Here is a 21,181-nt window from a genome sequence, read left to right as displayed (position 1 = left end):
GGTCTCTAGCATTACTCCACAATCTAGCCTAGCGAAAGTTAAACCCCCAACCTCTCATCCATGTGAGTGCCTTTGGTGCTAAGAAAAGTTGGCACTGCTTAAAACATTATTACAAAGAAAACAAAGTAATTTCTCAAGCCATGTTCCGTGCATCAACAATCTTCCTTTATTTTATGTTTGAAAAATACTATTCTTACCATGACATTATGTATACAAATTCTATTTATATAACATCACTTTTTTATGTTGAGGGTGGATCATACAAATAATAATGCTATGTGCAAAGAAAAATCAACGTGTAGTTCACCACACCCAGAAAGAAAATAAACCACAAACCAAAAATTTCATACAGTACAATCAAATTGACAAGAAGAGCAGTAAACAAATCCCAATTACTACTATAATTGCATGCCTTGCAGTAACAACAGTCTTCAATTAGTTGGACCTCTCATAAGATAAACAACATGTACAGAAGAGAGCATTGAAAATAAGAAACAAAATATTTCTATAAAACAAACTAGGTGGACACGAATCATAATTGTATGTATTATTTCCCGGGAAAAATTAATCACCCCCGTAGCAGTGGTTTTCGCTAGGTGCTGTACCCCACGATACAATTTTTTTTTTTTTTTTTTAAACCCAAAACTATACTACTGCTCGCCTCAGGAAGCTCAGTACTTGGCAGTAATTCTCCTTCACCTTCGGAGTCAAAAACCTTCTATTGCCATGTGCAAACTCAGCCCCACAATATCTTAATCAAGTGTTGTAAAGCGTGCACGTTGGCTAAACAGCTCAAAATTCCTATACCAATTGTTCAACTAGGAAATTGCTACCCGGGATTCATGGCAAATTTGGGAATGCTGCTACACAAGTCAGCAATTGACATTGGCTATCGAGATTTACAAGGAAGCTGCAAATAAATCTGATCAACACAAGCACCACTTAGAAGAACTCCAAGTTTTCTACACAAGCACAAAACAAAATATACATTACCATAGGCCTGAGTTCAATCGTACAAACATTGAAACAAAAAAAAACAGATGATAGTTCACTGCTTATAATATAAGCAGCATGGACAAGTCTATGGGGGCGGCGTGTCATGGTGAACACTGACACTCCATGAATATTCCTAAAATCGTGCCCAACAGTTCATCAGTGTGTCTTAACTAAAAAATTTAAACTCATAATATCAGATATTTTATACACTGCTTGGACACTTGAACCCTCCAAACACAACCTATGTGATGAATCTTTTCATAATAATGGTAGTAATATTTTGCATTCTTCATAATGCTACTTGTGCCCTCCAAATATGTTTTGAAATACATTTATAAGATGAATAAATCACGAGTATTTTAGTGTTCTACAATTGTTTTGCATTCTAGAATGCAATTGTTATGTGAATGATATTTTGATATTTAAGTTATGCAATATATATATATATATATATTACTTAGTGTTGTGTCTTGTATTTTTTTAAAAATTGGCATGTCAGTGTTTGTGTCTGTGTCTGTGCTACTTAGCTTATAATTACTACTAGTGCTAACTACAAAGATTGGAATTTATGTTTTAAACGAACTTTTAAGCTTTGACTCAGCCAAGTCAACTTGACAATACACTGCTAGGTTTATCCCATCTCTTCAATATTTGGCTTAGGTATACAAATCTAAAAGTCGCAATATTAACAAACATGAGAGAATACTAGAATACATGATTTGGAAACCACAGGCCAATAGCAGAATTTTGACAAAATTCACACAAAATGAGAATGTCCCTTTTCCAGTGTTGTGTCACTGTATTATTGCCATTATGGATGCTTGTAATTGGTCTATTCCTTTTGAAAAAATCACTTGGAAGAAAATGAAGAAGAATTACATTCCATGTCAGCATTGACACTAAAAATAGTGAGGAGAAACTCAAGACTTGTTGAAATGCAACAGATATGGTATACCGACATGAACTCAAGGCCACAAAATTGTTTATAAGAATAAACCAACAGAGAAAAAAAAAAAAAAAAAAAAAAAGGAGGCAAAAAAATATACTACATACATGAAAGTAAGCCAGTACTCACCACCCGGATGTCCATGATGTCACCTGCCCTGCACCACTCGGTAGTTGAGGACAAGATCCTCTGATTTCTTCCATATATAAGCCCGTACTGTTGCTAGGCTCATGTCAGGGGATAAGATCTGGAAAAGAATCAGAAGTCACTAAATCCACATGGTAATGGATTTCGAACTCAAAGGAAAATCTCATAAATGGACCAGACAGTTCATGATATCTCCAAAGTGAGAGAATGAAATAATAAATAATAAATAATAAAAAAAGGGGCAAGGCTCATCTCGAGTCCGGTTTCGAACTGGATTGTACTGTTGGGCCTCCGTGGGCCCACCACGGAGCCCATATTGATGATCCGAATCATTCAATGTATAGGGCTCGTCGAGTACTTCATCCTTACAAAAATCACATTGATTGAATATCGATTACTACTTGTCATGTTGCATTTCTGTTAATTTTTTTTAGGGCAATTCTTAAGTGTGCAAGTGCATACCATATGCACTTGCATAAGTTCTCACAAATATACGTAAATTATCTCACAAAGTTAAGTAAATTTTCACAAACGTACGTAAGTTAATCCATAAAAAATTAATAAATCACAACTTAAGTATATTTGTGAGAACTTACGCGATTTTGTGAAGTAACTTATGTATATTTGTGAGAACTCATGCAAGTGCATAGCATATGCACCTTGCACATCCTAACACTTGCCTTTTTTTTAAAATCATACTGAACGTTGACAAAAATATGATCTGATCAAGTGGCTATCAATATCCGATTAATGTGATTTTTTGTAAGGATGAAAGTATTCAACGAGCCCTACATATTAAACGGATTGGATTATCGATACGAGCTCCATGGTGGGCCCACGGGGCCCAACAGCACAATCCAGTCCGATTACGGACTGGACACAAGCCACACCCAAAAAAAAGAAAAAGTTTAAACATGGTATTGGCATGAATATTAAAAATGTAAAATAAAGAAGCTAGAGTGCAAGAGAACTCCACCAAAGAAGAGCAAGTCAAAATGTGTAGACATTGTTAATTGTCGTTCATCTCATAGATGTGAAATTTTTCAGGCAAACAAATAACCAATAATGACAAACACGAGAACTCAAGATAGATGAAGAAATGCATGTAGATGTTCTTAATATTTATGTAATCCTCTTTATTCACGTATCAATAAGAATGAAGGAAATGGAAGGGGTAAAAAGAGGTGAGGAAGAGACTTCCACAATGCAACATACGAGCCATACATGTAAACCATACATGAACATGTTGCAATAATAAAAGCATGCGGCAAAAAAAGACATTGTGATCGTTTGGCAAAGCTTTTAAATTGGATTATTTGAATTACAGCTACATTATATGGACTTGGGTACGAGTGTCGGGTGCAAATATGTATCTCGAGGTCCGACTCGACAAATTTCTAAATGAGGGATACGCGAATACGGCTAAAAAGTACCCAAAAATTAGACATGAGTACATGGATACGGTTAGACATGGATGTGTCAAAAAAATATTATATATTTTTTTGATAACATGGCGGTTCTATTATAATTTTTTCTCAAACCCAAAGTACCACACCCAATAATTTCTCTTAATAATATTATTAATTTATCTATATATATTTTTTATTTTTAATTGACATCTATATATATTATAAATAAAATAAAATAAAGTATAACATAATAAGGAATAACAAATTATGTTAAAGGAAATATTTTTAAAAAATTTAGATGATTTATTTTATAGATTTTTTTACTTTTTTAAAATAGATGATTTATTTTATTTATTATTATATATAAAATAGATTATTTTATCAGGGTTTTTTATTTTATTTTTTATCTGTTAGAGAGAGAGAGAGTAAACACATCCACAAAGAAAAAGAAGAGATAGATCGATAGAGAGAGAGAGAGAGAGGGGGGGGGAAGAAGTGGAGATGAGACAAGACCCGTCAAACTCGCAGGGGAAGTCGAAGAGGAGATCGGTAGAGAGAGAAGAAGTGATTGATGGTCTTCACCCTTTTGGCGACCAGGTTCTCTTGCTCTCTTCTCTTTCTCTTCTACATTTAGGGCTCTGCTGTATCGATTTGCAAAGTGCAGAGTCCCGGCAGTATCCCACAACTGTACCCGTACCCATATCCATATCCGTATCGTGTCATGTCGTGTTGACACAGGTACCTCCCAAAAACCAAAGAGTCCGTGCAACGTAGGATTATAGCTTCAAAAAAGCTATTGGAAGGTCTTTTGGTATTTAGCTTATTGGATTCAACTTGTATAGCTTAATCAACATACTTTAGCCAAAAACTAGCTTTTGCTAAGCTACACAAGGGGTGTTTTTCCAACTCAACTTCTTTAGCTTTTGGGGTTGGACAAACAGGCCCTCAATATTTTCATAATTATGGGCATATCCCTTTTAAAATGTAGTTAGGTTCAAAAAAGCTTTGAGCATTTTAGACTTTACATAGCCAAAAATTATTTTTTGGATTATTTATCAAAAACTTTCAGCTTTTCACACATTATCCAAAAAGTTGCACCAAATACTTTTACAACTTATTGGAAGCATTTTAAACCAATAATCTAAAAAGCCATAATCTTAAAAGCTAACTTTAAGTTTTTCCAAACGAAGCCATTGTAAAGTACCTGTATTAGGGGCCTCATTTGAAAAAACTAAGCATCAAATTACTCAAATGAATGGGTGACTGCATTTCCATTGCTAAGCATGTGGCACATGCTACACTCATGCTCCTTGCTACCATATTTCCTCTCAAGCAAGTTTCCTAGCCCAAGTAATGGGTGACTTAGAATAGATGTTTCCATTACCAACCAAGAAGAAGTTGTGCCAGGGTTTGACTTGTTCACGTTGTACAAGGCTGCTTACTAGAGTGGCATATTTTTCACCATTTAAAGAGTTAAAAGGCACCATGATTTGAAAGACTGTAACACGTAAAATGCTCCTTAAATATTAGCAGAAGGCCATCATTCATATTTTCACATCCATTATAATATATTCACTTACCTGATTGTTACACAAGATCTCTATAGAAGGCTTAAGCTTTTGCCAAGGCTTCAACCGAAACGAACCATCTCCTCCAAGAGTTGAATGTTGTAACTGCCCTACTGGCAGTCCAGGAGCAAAGGTTCCATCAGTGTCCATGTTATCCAATGGTTTGTCAGGAACCATCTTTTCTACAACATAGTTAATAACCTACAAAAAAAAATTAAATAAATAAGAACTTGTTCAGACAAATGTTTGCTCTGCATCTTTCTTATTAACAAGAGAGAATAAAAATTAATGCTTAAAAGTTACACAACAAACTGAAACCCAACACCAGCACAGAACTGGACTCCAAAATTAGGCCTCAATAGAGATCAAATTCACAATAATTCGAAACCGGGACCTCTAGTAGGAAAACAAACCAATATAAGTTGGTGGTCAATATTGAACGAATAATAACTAGCGGTGGTATCTCTTTCTACAGGTGCATTATTCCATGAAGCACGAAGCACGAAGCTTTAAAATTTATGAAACTACCAACCAAACCCAAGATGAAGCACAAAGCTTTAAAATTTATCAAACTACCAACAAAATCAAATAAAATCTTACTTTATGTATTCTCAATATACGAGGTGCACTCAGTTTCCCTTGCGTAAGAATCTGGACAGCTGAGCCCTCACATGGATGTAAATAAAAGCTGCATCTGCAGAAATTAGAATAAATTCAGATGAAGATCCTACTAAAACTGGTCAGTTCAAAAAGTAGATAGTAACTAAATGCTTTTAGCAGTCTGCTGAGAATTACTTTATTAAGAAGTTTTACTTCTCTGTACTTAAGGAAAGCTAATTGTGTCCACTGAACCATGCAAACAACAGTACAACACCGAAGAGGGGAAAGCAGGGAAGTAATGGAAGGCAACCATAAGAGCAGAAACAAACAAAAAAAAAAAATTAGGTTCATGTGGAACGGTTTATTAGACTCTCTCGCTCTCCCTCTCCCTCTTCTTTTTTGGATGGTAGGTTTTTGGATACAGGAAAGGATGGGACAGAGGGCTAGGGGGGCTATCTAATTACAATACTTCTAAATCTTCCCTCACAACTTCATGATTCAAGGAAAACCATGTGAATGCCTTCGAGAAAGGTTTTGTAAGTCTCGAAAAGTGACAACCTTTCATAAGTTGTAAGGTAGTGTTTAGTTCACTAGAATGGGGTGGAATGGAATGATAATTCCATCAAAATATTCATTCACATATTTGGTTGACTAAAAAAAATAATGAAAATAACAATACAAATGGAATCATCATTCACCATTGTAAGGGAATGATCATTCCATAGCCTCTCATTCCAGTGAACCAAATAGAGCATAAGAGAAATGGAGGGTGAAGAGAGACAATTTTCAAGAGATTCAGTGCATGAAGTACACATCTTTCAAGTGTGTAAGACAGCCAACAGATACTGTGAGTTCCTCATGTGCCAAATTTTTTACAGGCCAAAGGCAAATTATGTAAATAAAGAGCAATAACACCAAATAATTACTTGGTATTTTCCCGGGGAGGTAAGCGATTATTCAACACACAATCCAGACACCACCAAGGAAAATCTTTCTCATCTTCAGTTCCATCAAAGTCAGTAATTTTCTTTCTCCATGGACCACCTTGAGAACCCTCAGTAATAATCGAAGGAGGGGAAGCTGTAGAAAATTCAAAAGGCGTATAAACCATGGAATCATTTTCAGCACTACCATCTACCTCGACTCTTGAAAGGGTAAGAATCCTAGAAGAGATATCCTTGCCAGATGGAACTTCTCCATTGGCTGAAGCTTGAGATCCAAATCTCTGCCTTCTTTTGGTTAACCAATGAGCCAACAGCCCTTTAAGAGTTTCACGAGCCAAATTAATCTGCAGAATTACATAAGGTCAATGCAATAAATGAATCTGATACTAATAAACCTACAGAAAGTCCAGATTTTGCAGACAACCCCTTTATGTTATTGAAAGTCAAGGTTCCCTGCATTTTTTTTTTTAACAAGAAAGCACAAAAATAAACACAAAAGGGAGAACAGAAAGAACATGGAACTTTGTCTACCTATTATGGTCTTCAAACATCTGCAACAGCTCAATTCTTTTACACCAGACATACATTCGTTAACTGCAGTTTTTAAAGGAACTTTGAGGCTAGAGATGCTGAGGCGTGCCCCAGTTTGAGGGACAAACACCTCTTTGAAGCTTACCTTACAGAATTGCAAACACATACACAAGCCACATTTTTAACTGTGTAAAGATTCTCAACAGTTTGTTGTCAAATTTAGATTGACCTACATTAAATGACTGGAGGAACAAATTTGATTGAATTTAATGACACTTTCATATCTTAATCTTTTTTCTCAAATATCTTCCATCCGTCGTATTTAAATTTTGCATTTTATATTTGCACATTTAGTTTGTATAAGCTCTACAATTTATAAAATTCTAACATCTTTGAAGCTTAAACTTTGCCTCATTGAAGAATCACCTCGTCAAGACACCTTTTCAGAGGTGCCATAAATCTCAAAATTAAGTTTTATGATATGAAAAATGAGGCTTAGAGAAATGTAACAGCAGATAATAGCATCTGCTGTAGGGTTGAGGCAACAAACGAAAACAAAAAAACAGATGTGTACCTTGTCATCCTCAGGTTTCCCAATGATGTTAAGGTCTGCCGAATACATTTCTGCAGAAAAGCATTGTGGTGTATCCAAATGGACAGACAAGCTTCCAAGCCTTGTATCCACAGTGAACCATGCAGGAATGCTTACCTGAAGAATTGAAGTCAGTCAAAAGCAAAATCCACCAGATTCTTGGCTACTTAAGATACAATGCAGTGTGAGTTAGCAATCCATACCATCTCAAACAATTCTTCCTTTTTCTCCTCAAATGAGACCTAAAAAGAAAACAACAAATTTGTTTAGCAACAAATTACTCTATAGAGCCAAAAGAAACATATTTCTACTAAAACACCACGTGACAATACAACATGAATACCCCCACCATTTCCCCCAACCAGGTAATTAACATGGTGAAATCAGATATGAACTACAAAAGAAAATTTAACACATTTGCAACCTCTCCATAGTCTTCAACCACAATGCCCTTGGTGATCTCCCACAGCTTTACTGATCCAGCAGTATCCTATCAAATACAAAGTAGTCACATGTGATTTACAGATCATGTTCACCATGACAAACACTTCATACTCCAAAGAACCAGTTGGTGTTGATAAAAGTCTTTCATGAATAAAACATATGGCAAAGCATCAGAATTACCTTAGTTAGGACATGCCTTCTATTATTTAAAATTTCATGCTTCACTATTCCTGGAGTGCCAGGAATGGTAACGGATGGCTCTTTATAAACAGGAACCTACAACATTGTAAAACTATCAGCACTTAAGTTTTCCAACATTTAAAAGAAAGGGAAAAAGATAGAAGAACAAAATACATTAAAACTAACTCCAGATTGCCAAGATTTTGCATGAGACAAACAAGAGTTTGTTCATGACCAAAAATCAAAATCACTACAACAAAAAGAATTCTAGATAGTTCAAACTGATTCGATTTCACCACTGAATTTATCCAATGTTATTCATTGGAAAGTTAGGCTTTGCTTCTTGTAAGCCTGGTTAAGAGTATTGTCTCAAGAATTTATTAGGCACATTCCACTCCTGCTCATTCTGCAATATCATTTCACAACCTTGACACTCTAACTGATATATCATAATCCATGAGACATCAAGTAGACTATTCTGACAAGTCAGCAAAAAGACATACATACACACACATGTAATGTATGCACAATTTTTTCACATAGACAACAATAACTAATTGATTTTCTGTCTTTTTTTGATATTTTCAAATATTTCCTAAACCAGAGATTTGACGGCCAACTAACCAAGACAAGAGAAGACCCAAAAAAAAAAAAAAGGACATAACTAGTGAAGATATATGAATTGCATGACCAAACTAAAGATGGCTCCCTATAGGCTGAATGGAATTATTATCCAGCAACAACACTTTGCAATGATGATTTTATCCATTTGTAGGAAGGGTCAAATTTATTTAAAAAGCAAGACTATGATTTATGAGGGATACACATTCTCAAACACAAATGACAGTCAGTTTCATAAACATATGTCGACTTGCAGACATATTCCACATTGTACTAACAATCTTGTAGTATTAATAAAATAATTCAACTAATCATCTCGGATCATTCATGGCGTATATTTAAAACTCCTAACCTTGAATATGAAAATAGAAAATTACCACCAGTATTTCTATAAGGAAGCCATATCCATACCTTTTGAGTACTTGCAGATACGTATCTGAAACTTCCTAAATGTGACCACAATTAGAAATCAATTTTCTTTACATTTGAATAAGCATCACATACTTTTTTAATACTATCTGACCTATCTTGAAATTAAGATGTATCATTTCTTGTCTAACATTAGAGCATGGGGTGTTGGAATCTATGTTACCAGAAAACGCTAATACCTTAACGATTGACATATTGGTACACACGTTTCGAAACATGGAACACTTTCGTTCCAAATCGATAAATTTAGTGATCCGAAGTGATACCAACAGTTTTTTCCAATATATTTCTTTAAATGTTACCTTAGGAGAAAAAAAAAACCGAGTATATGAACTAAAATCCAAGGTGAGTTAAGTTTTGACGAGTGAAAAAAAAAAATCAAAAATGGGTCATAATTTTCATAAAAATGATTTGTTACATGAAAAAAAAAAATGATATCTAATAGTTAAAAGAAAATTACTCTAGAAGTACCTTAAATTCTTAAGTGTAATATATATAAGTCTACTCCTATCATATCACATTTTAGAGCATATGGCGTACCACGATCCCATTCCCGTTCCATGTACCGGAACGATTAACATTCTAGGTAACATAGGTTGGAATCTTGTGATTCATGATTTGATTCATATGATTCGATAAAAGTTTCAACCAATCTACCATTCAAAAACAATTTGTTTTTGCCCTTTCTACGAGTGGGATGGGGTTGGGAATAGGGGAGGCAAGAGTGAGAGGGGATAATTAAATCTTCAATAACCAAACATTCTTGAAAAACTAAATCTGAATATCAGAAATGAAAAGTAGAATATACTTACAATTATGTTTAAGTGATCAATGCAGCATCCCACAAATACTTTACAGAGACAATTAAAACACAAAATCTATTACTAAAAGGTAAAAACTGTGAAACAGACAAGAAAAGACCATCACTTACAGGGGTGGATCCTTCTAAGGAAGCCCGTGCCCTTGAAAATGACAAGTTACCAGCCAAAAATGAACCACCTCTTTGAAAGACCTTCTGAGGATTACGAACTTCAACTGGCCATTTATCTACAGAAGAATCACTTGTTGCTACCCATATACCATCATCATGCAATGCCAACTGCAAAATAGGATGTTCCTTTGTGCAAAGCAATATGCTCTCTCTCGTTGCCAAGTCTGTTAAGTACAACTGGAAGAATAAACAGAATTGGGCATCAAAGAGATGAGTATGAAAGTAAATAGCAAGAGATGTTCAAAAGAAAATATGACAGAAACTAAGGGACTATTTGAATTGGTTCGAGTAATAGAACTGGACTCACAGAAAGGTCTCTCCCACCACTATAAACATGACTGAACGTTGAATTACTGGCCAGTGCCCAAACAGAATCTGTATGCACTGCATAGGAATGCACACAACGCTGCTGACCGAGATCCCATAGTCTATTAAAAAAGGAGAACTGATCACTTACGAAAAAGAGTATTAATTAAAAGGAAAGAAAAAAAATTACTCAATTTGTGTTCATTGTAGTATTTTTAGATGCATAAGTGGCATGACAGGCATCCCAAGTCTTCATCCATATCTTCAGTAAGACTTTAGACCATACATGAGAGAGAGAGAGAGAGAGAGAGAGAACTTTCAGAGAGGTCACCACATAGAAGGGTAAACATAGTGCTAATCTAATGATATGAATGTTTCAGAATGTGACGAGCAGAAATAATTTCCTTTTCAAAGTCAAATTGAAGTCCAATGCTTCCTATCTGGGGTAATATTGGCATTTCTCAAATAAAAATGATTACTATTTTGAGAAATGCAGTTGTGTTATCAATTTTAAGAGTGCATGCCTCCGAACATTACAAGTTGTTCTTATACTACTACATTACAAAACTCATGGTTGAGTTATTTTGAATGATGTAGAACAAATGAATTATGAAAAGAGAGAATCATGATCTTACATGGTGCACATTTAGGCCTCATCTAATGAAGCTTTGGGTCAATCCAAGATTTAATTACATTTCATATAAAGAGTAAGTTACTGGTATGGTTTTACCAATGTTTTCTCATGTTTTAGAAGTTAAAGATATTTTGGTTAGCTTGGCTTTGCTATAAGATGGCTATGATGACGGCCTATGAGGTAAAAATCAGTCAAATTAAGTTATTGGGTCATTATATTAGGTACATAATGTTCTTAATGCAAACAAAAAAGATATTAATGAAAACAGAGAACGCTGATGGCCTATGAGTTAAAAATAAGTCAAACTAAGTTATTGGGTCATTATATTAGGTATATAATGTTCTTAATGAAAACAAAAAAGATATTAATGAAAATAGAGAAGTTTCTTAATGACCACACTTGAAATGGAAAATAATAGGAATCCACCAGTCTAACCACAGAAACCAATTTGATCAAACAGGATCCTATTGGATCCAAATCCAAGGATGATTTGACTCTTATGTTTCCATTGGAAGTTGAGCCTATTACTACGTCTGAGCAGAACAGGGCACACTATAAGATAGAAATTTGCATTAAACAAAAATTAGCATGTCAAATATAACAAATTACTTTATTATAGGGCTTCATCATTTGTTCTTAATTCATAGAGATTGGAGTATGTGATTTAATTTTGCTGTTTAATGTTTTCCTTTCCTTTCTTTGCGAACACTTCCTGGCCCCCATTGTACTCCTTTTATCCTTTTCTTAGCATTAACATAATTCTTGCTCATCAAAAAAAAAAAAAAAAATTGGAATCTGAAATCAACCTGATCATAGAATCCGAGGATCCAGATAAGCATAGCCTGCAATCATAAAAGTTGAAACCATTATTACTAACTTGCGGGACCAAAAACATTATATATGTAGTGTGGTAATATTACACATCAGGATGAGCCATTAAAATAGAATGAAAAGACAGCTGATTCGGTCTAGAAAGATGCAACCACACAAATTTGGAATACATTTCAAGCATCCAGCAGGTTTTTGGAATTTAAACTTTGCGGGAGACATTGTGCTGCTGAAAACTATAAGCGATAATATGATCTTTTTTTAATCTAACTTATCACAATCACTAATTGTAACTGCTTCTCTCTTTGTTTTTCTGGTTGGAGGGGAGAGGGGCAGTTTGTGTGGGGAAAGCAAAGAAAACAAAGCACACACATCAAAGAAGAATGATACCAATGAAAAACAGTTGGTGCAGATGACCATTTCATTAAGAAAGGAATCTTCTTAAAAATAACTTTCAATATCTAGATGGTGCTTCAATAACAAATAGAATCAGTTAAGCACCATCAGAATAAGAAATGAATGCTAAAGAATGCAATCAAGTAAGTCAATGAGTGCTGTGCCTTTTATAAACTCCAAACCTCCATTCCGATTTTGTGGTTTCTTTATTTCATGTTGTCACTTTATTTGATAATTCAATTTTTATTAATTTTATAAATTACTGAAAAATATTTCTCTTGTCCCCAAATTAGTTACTTACATCATTCTACAATTTACTACTACATTGACTATCCTACACCGGATTCCATCGATTTAAATCAGTCAATATCAGATAGAATCGGCCGATATATTGATGAATAACATCATTAGAGGTCTGAAATACCAAATACATAATGAGCGATATGATACTTAACGGCTAATATTTAAAACCCTGGGAGAGACTGATGAACTAGAAAATCAATTGCAAGAGATTATTAAACAAAAGAAACTTTAGTGAACAAGCAAGGAGATGCATTGAACTTAAACATGTACCAAGGAAAAATATATCTTTCAAGCACATGCAAAGATATGCATTTACATAAATTAGTTTACTTTAGAGCATCACTAGGGGTATAATTTGGGTTGGCAGAACACTACAAAATAGATAATGACGACATGTCTAGCTTTTCAATGTCCAGTCATTGATTCCTAAGTACTGATTTGTTATTTTTCTATACCTAAGCATCCAACTTAATCTAGGCCCATACTCCTGGAAAATATCAGCTCAATACGCAACTTGTGCAACCAGCCATTAAGTTTCTCTTCAGAAGCAGGATAAAGATCAAAATCAACTCATAGTTAAGTAAACAACCAATTAAGACGTTACTGCCATACAATGCAGCTCAGTGCAACCAACCTGCCAGTAGAATCCAAAAGCAGAGCCCTAACATTATCTGTATGCCCTCTAAGTTTCATGGTCTTAGAACCAGTTCTTGGGTCCCAAACACGCACAACCTACATAAAATCAAACATTGCAAGGGGAATTGAATTCTATCATAATAATAAACCGCAACTGCAAGAATACCCAAAACATTACATTGCAATAAAACATAGGAACAAACACATTTTTCAATCATTCCATCGCTGTTTCAGGAACCCAAAAAACCTGAAAGATAAAAAGTAAACTAACCATCAGAATATACCTTCTCCGTTCCACCAGAAACAAGAAGAGTCCCACTATCATTCATTCCCAAAGCATAGACAGACTCCTTGTGTCCTTTGGCAGCAATGGGAACATATCCATGAGATTGAGTCATATGCAACGATATGCTGTTGTTTGAGCTAATCGTACGAGCGCTAGTAATGGGTACAGAACTTCCCACTCCATTAACACCATTTGAACAATCATCTTCTGTTGCATCACTTGTCTTAGAGGTTGGAGCAACTGCAGCTTCTAGATCCCATATGAAAACCTCCCCACCAAGGCCACCAGATGCAACAACATTGCTCTATAATTCATAAAAGGATCAGAAACTTGTGGCATAAAAACATAACATTATGCCTCCAAGCACCACTCGCACTATAAAAAACACAAAACTTGAATAGCAGGATTAAACTGAACAGAACCTTTCATCCATGCAGTAAATAAGGTCCATGACAATATTTATAGAGAAATTACATTTTTTTGGGCTGCAGCAAGAGAAGTAACATAGTCTGAGTGTTGACGAAGAGTCCTGGTACAAGATCCATCAGACAAGCAATTCCATGTCTGGTGGATCTCAATGGGAAAAAAATAAAATGAAATCAATAAATGGGGGCATACATAATGGATGGATAATGACACTTACAACAGTATATGATGTTGACAAACCTTGAGTGTGGCGTCTGAGGAACAGGAAACTAGTGTATTACCACCCGCAATTACAGCATCATTGACCTGCACAACTCAATGCATTCAATTCACATCAATGCTAAAATATGTACATATGCCTCAGAAGTTGGAAATAGTATGGACTAAAATAGTTTCATATCAATCTCCAATTTCAATACTGAAGTTTTTCAGAGGGTGTTAGTCTGTCAGCAGTTCAGGCATCCAACTCAAGGTTCAAGTTGAATTAGCTATTCCATATTACCACAACCAAGTAGTAATGAGACACAAATAAGACTTCATCAACAATTGATTAAAATAGAAAAAAACAAAAGAAAAAAGAAAAAAAGAGTTTCTAGTGTGATGGCTCATGAGGCTTATGCCACAGTCAGTTTTTTATGTCAGCTTCTGAGGTTTTGGCTAATTGCAACTTGCAAGGGAGACAGAGTTAGGAGTGTTACAAAGTAAAGCAAGCAGCTCCTAGGTTTTAATTCACTCTTTTGGTGAGTTTTGTGGGGAACCTAATATCTAATCCTTTGGCAACTTAAATGAATTGTTTTATTTATTAAAAAGATGAAGAAGAAGAAGAAAAAGAAGATAAGGAGTCACCATTGAACTACTTATTTTTCATAAATAAGTAGTCAATATAAAAGGAAGAGCGCGCAGAGAGAGAGAAGGGGGGGGGGGAGGGGGGGCAAATAAAAGTAGTTGAAAAAGTTATTCTTCAACCAGATGCCAACAAGAAAAGTGGATTACAAATTATAACCAAGTGCCCAAATGGAAAGTACCCAATCAACATGCGACTCAAATGTAGCAGAATAGGTAGCTCCATCTTCAGCCAACGCCCATCTCTTTAATGTGCCATCACGGCTCCCAGTGAAGAGGTATTCACACCCATCCGCTGGTGATGATTTCAATACAGCCAAACAATTTATGCCTGCACAATGCTGCAAATAGCAAACCATTTCAAAATGAAGTAACGTTGAAATCTATTGCTCATCCCTGACAGTTATAAATCGTAAAATCAACAATATTAGAGGAAAACAATGAAGAACATTCTTTTGGTCTTGCAGAACCAAAATGCACAAGAAAGCGTGGCGAGAAGAGTTTCTCATATGCTAAATGGATGCACACATGACGCATGTATATCATTAATTGTAAAAAAAAGTAATAAGTCCAACATCACCTTTTTTCCATTTTCTTCATTCCTTTGTTTCTGAGTTCCACATTGGTGCAACTACAGTTTAACTTTCAATTAACTTGTGATCATGGCAAAAGCAAGTGATAAACTAACTCATCACTAATGAACAATAGAACTTCTGTTAATCATCAATTTACAAATCTGTCATCCATATATGACGACATACAACCAAAGTTATACAAGGCAATGGCAAAATTCAAAAAAGGGTACTTAGTTCCATCATGACACAGATAATAGAGGTATATTAGTAGTCAAGCATATGTTATGCCCTTACACAGTTTATCAACATAAAAATATTAAATTTCATGCACGAAAAGTTATTAATAATAATTGACTGAAGCAGCCAAATGCTCTAAACATCAAACGTTGCAATTAATTGTTCATACAATTTGACATAGAAAGTGTAATAACCATAAGCTAATGATAATATATGTATATATAGGTGAATTGATATAGACGGCAACGCAAATATTGAACATTTGGCTTAGCTTCATCACTAATGGAAAACAAATATTGGTGGACATGATTGATTGTAGCACCAGTAGTAAACAAACAAATTCTTCAAGCTACAATGCAAATCAAATGAAAAGGGGAGAGAGAGAGAGCGAAGGATTATGATAAAGCACAGTTCACAAAGGCATTAACATATGAGGTGGGTAATGATGGGTTACGTGGAAGTTATGTTAACCAAGTTAACTCACAATCAGAGCATACCAAACAAAAATACTGACCAATTATCTCAGGAAACATAAATGACAAATTTCACAACAAACCAATTTGTAGTGGTATAAATATACTTTATATTTTCCTATTATCATGCCTTCTTTATAACAACAATGTCAAGTTGATTATTTATTAAAATAATTGTCAAGTTGATAATTGGCTAGAAAAGTGCCCATTTAAAACAAAATGAATCAAAATAAGCACTAACATCAGAGTGGGGGGAGGCCTCACCTTTGTGTCATCAGTATCATTCAACACATAAGTCAACCTCTTCTCCTTACGAGGGCGAACTGAATTGGCTGTGTTCCCTGCGCTGCCCACACGGTGCATTGCCGAAACTCCTAAAGCAAAAATAATACACAAACAACAATGAATAGAAATGAGTCGCCTAATCAAATTCTAGGAACTGATCCGCATTTCTGCTGCAACGAGTTTGCAATTGCTAAAAGCTAGAGAGCTTCGAAACGAGTGGCCTAATAAATTTTTCATTCTATTAAATGAAAATGGTGAACTTGTAGCTCTCTAGCCTCACTGTGTAGCAAAAGCTAACTGAGCAATAAAACTCTATATATGTTGATGGGAAGTTCTTAATTCTTACTGTATGGACACTCCATCTGTTGAGGTGAATAAAGAGGGGAAAAAGAAAAAAAAAAAAAAAAGAACTTTCAACATGAAGAATAAATGTATGAAGTTGTTATCCAACCAACAAAGCAATATAATTTACAGCCTTTGCCACATTTTGATTCAACTCAACTCTGTTCCATCCAACTACAACCAGGAATCTTGGTAAATCCCTTTTACTGCAAATCCTTTCTCAAACTCTTGGCATCATCCCACCTCCCAACAGAGGCATATATACTGACGAGTAAGGAACGATAACCGGTTGTATCAGGCTCTAACTCAAAGTAATGCTTAGCTGCAATCTCCCCAAGCTCAACATTATTATGTAAACTGCAAGCAAGCAGCAATGCTCCCCAAACCCAGCATCAGGTTGCAATGGCATGCTTTTAATCAACTCATATGCTTCTTCTAATCACCCCGCCCACCCTAAGAGATCAACCATAATTCCATAATGGTCAGCTGAAGGCACAAGTCCATGCTTCTGCATTGAGACAAAGCAATTATAGCCTTCTTCAACCAAACCAACATGTGGCAGTTAATATCCCAGTGAAGGTAACCAAATTTGGATAAATTTGGACATCCATCATCTCTTGAAACAATTTGATGGCATCACTTGCCCTACCATTTATACCACATCCCAAAATCATTGCAGTATAAGCAACCCAATCCTTCTTTTGCAAACCCTGAACAGATTGTATGCCTTGTCAACAATTCCACACTTAGCATACAAGTCGATTAAAGCAGTAGCCAAATGGTAATCCATTCCAATTCCAAGTTGATTCACATAAGCCTCGATCCAAGACACAAATATCAGATCTCCCAGTTGAGAACAAGCGGATATAACACTAGCAAACATCATTTTATCTGTCTGAATATTTACATTGGGTTCAAGCATCTTGTTGAATAGCTGACGGGCCTCCTTTGATCGGCTATTTTCAGCATAACAAGCTATTATTGAATTGTACAAGAGTATATCTTTCTCACCCATCTGGTCAAATACTTCCCAAGCAGACTCAACATCACCACTTTTAGAGTATCCACTAATCATTGTAATCCAAGAAACATTGTTTCTTCTAGGCATTGCATCAAAGAAACTTCGTGCTAATTCTATCTTTCCACAATCTCCATATCCACTAATCATTGCATTCCAAGAAGCTATATATCTTTCGGGCATCAAGCGAAACAAAGCACATGCTTGCTCCATTTTCCCTTCTTTCCCATATCCCGAAATCATCGAATTCCAAGAAACAACATTCTTGTCCGGCATCTCATCAAACACATTATGAGCCATGGCTAAATCCCCTGATTTCAAAAACCCGGATAGCATTGAATTCCAAGAAACCACATTTTTCTCAACCATTTCATCAAACACCTTACGTGCAACCCCCATACTCCCTAACTTAGAGTAGAAATCCACAAGAGCAGTTTGCACATAAACAACCCCACAAAACCCAAATTTGTGAACTTGACCGTGAATTGAAATCCCACCAATCTCATACCCAATCCTAGCACAGGCCTTCAGAGACGAAGATATGGCAAAAGAGCTTGGACACAATCCAAATCTCTGCATTTGGAAATACAGAGAAAAAGCTTCTCTGAACTGACTGTGTTGGGAAAGAAATCTAATGCTGCAAGACCACGAAAAAAACATCTGGGTTTTGCATTGGGTGTAGAATCAGACAGACATATTGAGTGGTGACTTGAGAGAAATGGGGAGTAGAGATGAGGACCTGATGGATAATAAGGGTTCGAGATGGTAAAGTCCATTAAAAAGTATGATTGCTTGGATTTGCTTTGCTTGGTTGACTGTTAAAGAGTGATTCAACAATGATCCTAGCTTTGAAACCACCATTTGAGGAACAAGGAAGCTCCTCATATCATCAACATATATGTAGAGAGTTTTATTGCTCAGTTTGCTTCGAAATCAACTTGTTACACAGTGAGGCTAGAAAGCTACTACAAGTTGACCATTTTCATTTAAAATATCTCTACATATAACCACTTCTAAAGCAACACTAATAGATTCCCTCTTTGCCTTCCAAACCCTACATTCCAAAGTTGAATTTGTAACCCCATCAAATTATCATCGAAATATGGACCCATCCCAACATCCCAATTGTCTTATCTTCAAAAACATTCAAAATCAATCCTATAAATATATATACACAACTACATATATATAGACAGAGAAAGACACAGAGGACGAAGACATTACCAGATAAGGAAGATGAGATTGATCCGTGAGGAGATTTAAAATAGAGTTTGATCCGAAGTGGAACTTCAAATTCGACCCCAAAGCCCAACACGAACTAAGCTCAGATTTTCCATATTAATCACACTCTTCTTTCATAATCGAATTTTGATCAAACAAGGTCGAACAAATTGGTTGGTACGAAGCACAGAGACTGAACCCTAACTTCGAATCGGATGATGAATTCGAAGCTTTTGTGCTTATGTTTTCTCCACTGCCGAAATTCCAAATTCAGGGAGCAGAGAGAGAGAGAGAGTCCAGTATTTTAGAGAGAGAGAAGGAGGAGGGTGAAATCGAAATGGGTTTGTTTGTGTGTGCGTTGTTTGGGCGAGTCCTTTGACTCGGTTTGTTTGAGTTTTGATTGAGGGTAGTTTGGTCTTTTTACGTTTAAGAAACAAACAAGCAGATAACCATAACTATGGGTTTGATAGATGTACACGTAGGTGTGTTGTTGCTGAAACTACCCGCTTTTGTAAGGAGACACTTGACACACAACTTGGGGCATGGGAAGTCCGTGCAACCCACTCTAGTCTGAAAAAATTTAAGACCTTTTTTTTTTTTTTTATGGGGCAAAAAATTAAAGGGTTAATTACAAACAAACAAAAAAAAAAATTTAGGGTTTCATTTGTCTTTTAATTTAAATTTAATTTTAATTTTGACAAGTTAAACCTTAGATTTTCATCCGTATTTTAATATGGCTCCTCCGTCTATCTCCGTCATATTAAACTAACTGAAATCTAGGCAGAATTTCAGATTCAAACTCACATATTCAAACACTTGTATCTCCCTCGTCGTAATTCCATTTCGCCTCATTTTTACGTTGTTAGATTCACCACATGGCTTAGTTTTCATTTCACTCTTCATACGCCTTGTTCTACATCTTTTACTTGCCGTCGGAACTTCGAAAGTAGGCAAAAAATAAAATTTTTCTCTCTTTAGACAAAATTTTCAGATTTAAATCCACATATTCAAGCACTTGTATCTCTCTTGTCGTAATTCTATTTCACCTCATTTTCGTGTTGTTAGATTCAACTCATGGCCTAATTTTTATTATACCCCTCATATATCTTGTTTCACCTCTTTTAGCATACCATCAAATATACGAAAGTTGGCCAAAAATAAGATTTTCTCTCTTTTCCCCCCCTTCTTCCTCCTCCTTCGCGGCTCTTCCTCGTGGCTTGCTGCTACTACTGCCGCTACTTCATTATCATTATCTACAAGATGATGTGGTGGTGGTAATAGTGGCGATGTCGTCGGATAGTAATAGGTATACAACTACACATAAAAATCAAAAACCAAATGGGTTGGTCAACATGTTAGAGGGCCTTGGTTTCCAATCAAATATCATCCATTACATCTCCACTGCCAAGAATATTGTTGCGATGGTAGCAAGAAAAAAGAAGAAAAAAATAAGAGAGATGAAAATCTTATTTTTTGCCAACTTTCGGATCTCCAACGGCATGCAAAAAGAGGTGAAACAAGGCATACGAGGGGTGAAATAAAAATTAGGCCGTGAGTTGAATCTAACGACACGAAAATGAGGTGAAATGGAGTTACGACGAGAGATGTACAAGTGCTTGAAAATGTGAATTTGAATATGAAAATCTTGCCCAAAGAGAGAAAAATCTTATTTTTAACCAACTTTCGAAGTTCCAATGGCAAGTAAAAAGATGTGGAATATGGCGTATGAAGAGTGGAATGAAAACTAAGCCATGAGGTGAATCCAATGACACAAAAATAAGGCGAAACGGAGTTACGACGAGGGAAATACAAGTGGTTGAATATGTGTATTTGAATCTGAAATTCTACCCAGATTTCTGTTAGTTTAATACAACGGAGATGGACGGAGGGGCCAAATTGAAACACAGATGAAACTCTAGGGTTTAATTTGTCAAAATTGAAATTCTGGGATTTAAATTGAAAAACACGTGAAAT

At 35.6% G+C, this 21,181-nt stretch overlaps 1 protein-coding gene and 1 pseudogene across 14 annotated transcripts; both read right to left on the bottom strand.

Annotated features, from left to right (window-relative positions):
* Nucleotides 1-378: 378 nt before the first annotated feature.
* LOC114265987 (uncharacterized) lies at nucleotides 379-19,660 on the bottom strand. 14 transcript variants are annotated; one of them, XM_082869991.1, is made up of 21 exons: nucleotides 19,211-19,575; nucleotides 16,606-16,715; nucleotides 15,637-15,687; nucleotides 15,239-15,397; nucleotides 14,454-14,519; nucleotides 14,262-14,351; nucleotides 13,786-14,091; nucleotides 13,500-13,597; nucleotides 12,145-12,180; nucleotides 10,706-10,826; nucleotides 10,339-10,575; nucleotides 8,358-8,453; nucleotides 8,158-8,223; nucleotides 7,937-7,975; nucleotides 7,716-7,850; nucleotides 6,849-6,954; nucleotides 6,593-6,746; nucleotides 5,667-5,760; nucleotides 5,079-5,267; nucleotides 2,050-2,189; nucleotides 379-922 (listed from the first exon to the last, which is right to left on the bottom strand). In XM_082869991.1, the coding sequence occupies exons 2-20, from the start codon at nucleotides 16,702-16,704 to the stop codon at nucleotides 2,091-2,093; spliced, it is 2,241 nt and encodes a 746-aa protein (XP_082726117.1). In that variant the 5' UTR covers nucleotides 16,705-16,715; nucleotides 19,211-19,575; the 3' UTR covers nucleotides 379-922; nucleotides 2,050-2,090. The 14 variants fall into 14 exon arrangements, with proteins under 14 accessions (XP_082726117.1, XP_082726115.1, XP_082726116.1 ...); XM_082869989.1 differs by having other exon boundaries at nucleotides 379-962; nucleotides 2,072-2,189; XM_082869990.1 differs by having other exon boundaries at nucleotides 2,072-2,189.
* Nucleotides 17,038-18,871, bottom strand: LOC114265989 (pentatricopeptide repeat-containing protein At4g22760 pseudogene; annotated as a pseudogene).
* Nucleotides 19,661-21,181: the final 1,521 nt, after the last annotated feature.

Source organism: Camellia sinensis, chromosome 5 (genome assembly GCF_055761805.1).
Source record: "Camellia sinensis isolate YWXY chromosome 5, ASM5576180v1, whole genome shotgun sequence".
In the NCBI taxonomy this organism is placed as follows: Eukaryota; Viridiplantae; Streptophyta; class Magnoliopsida; order Ericales; family Theaceae; genus Camellia; species Camellia sinensis.
The sequence above is the reverse complement of the archived record's forward strand: the minus strand, read 5'-3'. Positions and strand labels throughout refer to the sequence as shown.

Coding starts and splice junctions, on each gene's coding strand:
- LOC114265987 (XM_082869983.1), bottom strand. CDS start 16,704: ATGCACCGTGTGGGCAGCGCAGGGAACACAGCCAATTCAGTTCGCCCT. Junction 15,688..16,605: donor ATGATACTGATGACACAAAG/GTGAGGCCTCCC, acceptor GTTAAACTGTAG/TTGCACCAATGTGGAACTCA. Junction 8,454..10,338: donor CCTTAGAAGGATCCACCCCT/GTAAGTGATGGT, acceptor ACAATGTTGTAG/GTTCCTGTTTATAAAGAGCC.